The sequence below is a fragment of the Rhyacophila brunnea genome, unplaced genomic scaffold (genome assembly GCF_057557595.1).
Source record: "Rhyacophila brunnea isolate RB1 unplaced genomic scaffold, BYU_Rbru_1.0 scaffold_38, whole genome shotgun sequence".
Taxonomy (NCBI): Eukaryota; Metazoa; Arthropoda; class Insecta; order Trichoptera; family Rhyacophilidae; genus Rhyacophila; species Rhyacophila brunnea.
Genome location: NW_028233048.1, coordinates 1286390 through 1289330, shown reverse-complemented (window position 1 = coordinate 1289330; position 2941 = coordinate 1286390). Strand labels below are relative to the sequence as shown.

Sequence of the window (2941 nt, the reverse complement as noted above, 5' to 3'; positions counted from 1 at the left end):
AATGATTAATTTGTATTCATCGTAATCGATTATATGTTTTGCAATTTAACAATACCGATTTCTTTTTATTATAATATCAGAAGAAGTGATTTTTAATTGGCTTCAAATTGAATTTCAATCCTTTGCTAAATTCATTATAAAATCATCATGAAATCAATTAAAATTTTATAATATTCGATATGAATATTTGAAACACAGTTTCATAAATTATTTAAATTTTAAAATCATATAACGAATCATTATTCATCAACATAAATATTTGCCATTCAAGTTTCATAAAAATATTTTCTCTTATTCTAAAAATCGATCAATAGCATAGTAATTTTTTTTTATCGCCCCTATATAAACAAAAGATGAACCCAGACTCACTAGCCCAAGACACAAAACAGCCTCAAGGCTCTGGAATCATACCAACGATTCAAAACGTTGTGGCTACTGTCAACTTAACATGTAAACTGGATCTTAAAAAGATTGCTCTCAATGCCAAGAACGCAGAATACAATCCCAAGCGGTTTGCGGCTGTCATTATGCGTATTCGTGAGCCAAAAACGACCGCATTGATATTTGCGTCCGGAAAAATGGTCGTTACAGGTGCAAAGAGTGAACGAGCATCTAGTATTGCTTCGCAGAAATATACACGCATAATCCATAAACTTGGGTTTCAACCATCTTTCTCTGACTATAAAATCCAGAATATTGTCAGCAGTTGCGATACTAAATTTAGTGTCAGATTAGAGGGTCTTGCCTTTGCACATAGTAATTATTGCAGTTATGAACCCGAGCTTTTTCCAGGGCTTATTTACAGAATGGTAAAGCCAAAAATCGTTTTACTGATATTTGTAAGTGGTAAAATTGTATTGACTGGAGCTAAGGTTCGCGATGAAATTTATCAAGCATTCGAAAATATTTATCCTGTGCTTACACAGTATAGAAAATTATAATAAAAAGCTATGATTATTATGATTAAAATGGTAAATAAATACAACATTCTTTAATTAATGCCCAAATAATATTAATTACCCTGTAATTTCATCATATTAAATTACGTCTTCCATAGCCATCACTTTTTCTAGTAAATTATGTTTGATATATATATTATTAAAAATATGATCATTCAATAATTATGTCGTAACATGAAATGGATTGTAACACAATATCATAAAAGGTACCATAAAAAACTCAAGTTACAAAGCTTATCGAGACACATATTAAACTATAGGATTGATAGAAGCAATGAAGTAATAGGTCTTGAAAAGGGGTGAAGTATCGAGGAGGAAGTAAGAGATGAGTAATATTAAAACGATAGGATGGATTGATAAAATCAATGAAGTAATAGGACTTGAAAGGGGGTGAAGTATTGAGTTATTGAGTAAGAGATGAGTAATATTCAAAATTATTTATAAGATGAGCTTACGTAAAATAAAATACGTTATGCTTGAGATAAATTCTTAAATTAAAATACCAAAATTAATCTATAATTAAAACAAACAAATTATTATTTACCAACTGAAGCAAAACCGATAGAAATAAGGGGAAAAACACAATTAATAGGACATAAAAGTGAAGATGCATCAAGTAGTATTCTAAACTTGATGAGACGTAAGAAGTATTGCGAGTAATCCAATATTTTACTCAACAGATTTTAATAGTTAAATTTAATCAGCAGATAAATTATTTTTTAATCATCCATATAAGTATTCAGCGTATAATTATGCCATTATTCGGAAATCCAGGTGTCTTATAATTATTAAATAGCATATGCGATCGTCGTATAAGTATTTAGCGTATAAAAAGGCATTATCCAGAAATCCGGGTGTCTTATTGTTTTAAATTGCCTAAGCGATTTTTTAATCATCATGTAAGTATTAACGTACATTTAAACTTACTATACCTCGATTTAATTTATTTATTTTCGGCTAAATTACTCGTTTTAAATTTTAGTTTTTGTTTTCAAGCACAACTTGCTTGATTTCCCGTGTGCACAGCGTATTAATACTTTCGGCTATTTTATCCCCTTTGAGGTCTTGTTCAATATCTCTACCCCTTCAATATTTATTAATTCAAGTGTTTTTCTCAATCCCAAGGTTTGTATTCACTCCTCAATCTGGTCAGTTACTTTTAGTTCTTTCATATAACTTTTATGATGTTGTGTTACCACACCGTCCCAAGTTATAACATTTGCATATACATGCATTCTAAAAAAATTCTAATCGAATTTACTTTATTTATTTATGTTTTACGTCTATTACTTTTAGGTGGAGGCTTTATATACATAGGAACTACTGCTTAACTGCTGTGTCTCTCTGTGGGACTCCTCCAGCACTCATTGTCACCCGTAATCACCGTGGATTGGGCCCTTTCTCATAGGCGGCAGTCATTATTTGGAGGGAATGTGATTCTGTCTACTGTTCATCGCTACAAGTTACAAGCTACAACCACACTCTACACTTACCTATATCCTTGCTGAGCGGTGTGGGATCTTTTTCAATACTGAAGGCACAGTTCAACGCCTTAGACAGCAACCTCCTTTTTCTTATGGCTTGTCAATGCTTTATGGTTTATCTTTTATCGTTCACTGGCCGCCCCCTTGGGTATTTTTCTTTAGAGTAAATTCGTTTCGGAAATTAGTGGGGTGGGTGGAAGTGGAACCCGCGACCCCTCACACTGGAGTTCCTTTTGTAAACCACTTAACCATACCACCCCTACATGCATTCGAAAAAATATTCATTTATAATCAACTAAAATATTTATTGGTTAGTAATTATGTAGGCGTTAGCCTGTAATTAAAGTCATTATCAAACACTCCAAGGACTTATTTATAGTTTATTTTTGAATTGTGCATGTGATTAAATCTATAATGGTTGACTAAGATTACAGACTAGCTACATTCTCTCAAATTTCTAGGTAATTTTTTAAAGTGTATATAAAAATGTGCTCGAAA

At 31.8% G+C, this 2941-nt stretch overlaps 1 protein-coding gene across 1 annotated transcript; it reads left to right on the top strand.

The window, feature by feature from the left end:
* The first annotated feature begins 353 nt into the window (after nt 1-353).
* Nucleotides 354-941, top strand: LOC147067567 (TATA-box-binding protein-like). Its single transcript, XM_085953526.1, has one exon. It carries the CDS (start codon nt 354-356, stop codon nt 939-941), a length of 588 nt encoding a protein of 195 aa, XP_085809652.1.
* Nucleotides 942-2941: the final 2000 nt, after the last annotated feature.

What these genes read in the sequence shown, in the direction of transcription:
- LOC147067567 (XM_085953526.1), top strand. Translation starts at nt 354, where the DNA reads ATGAACCCAGACTCACTAGCCCAAGACACAAAACAGCCTCAAGGCTCT.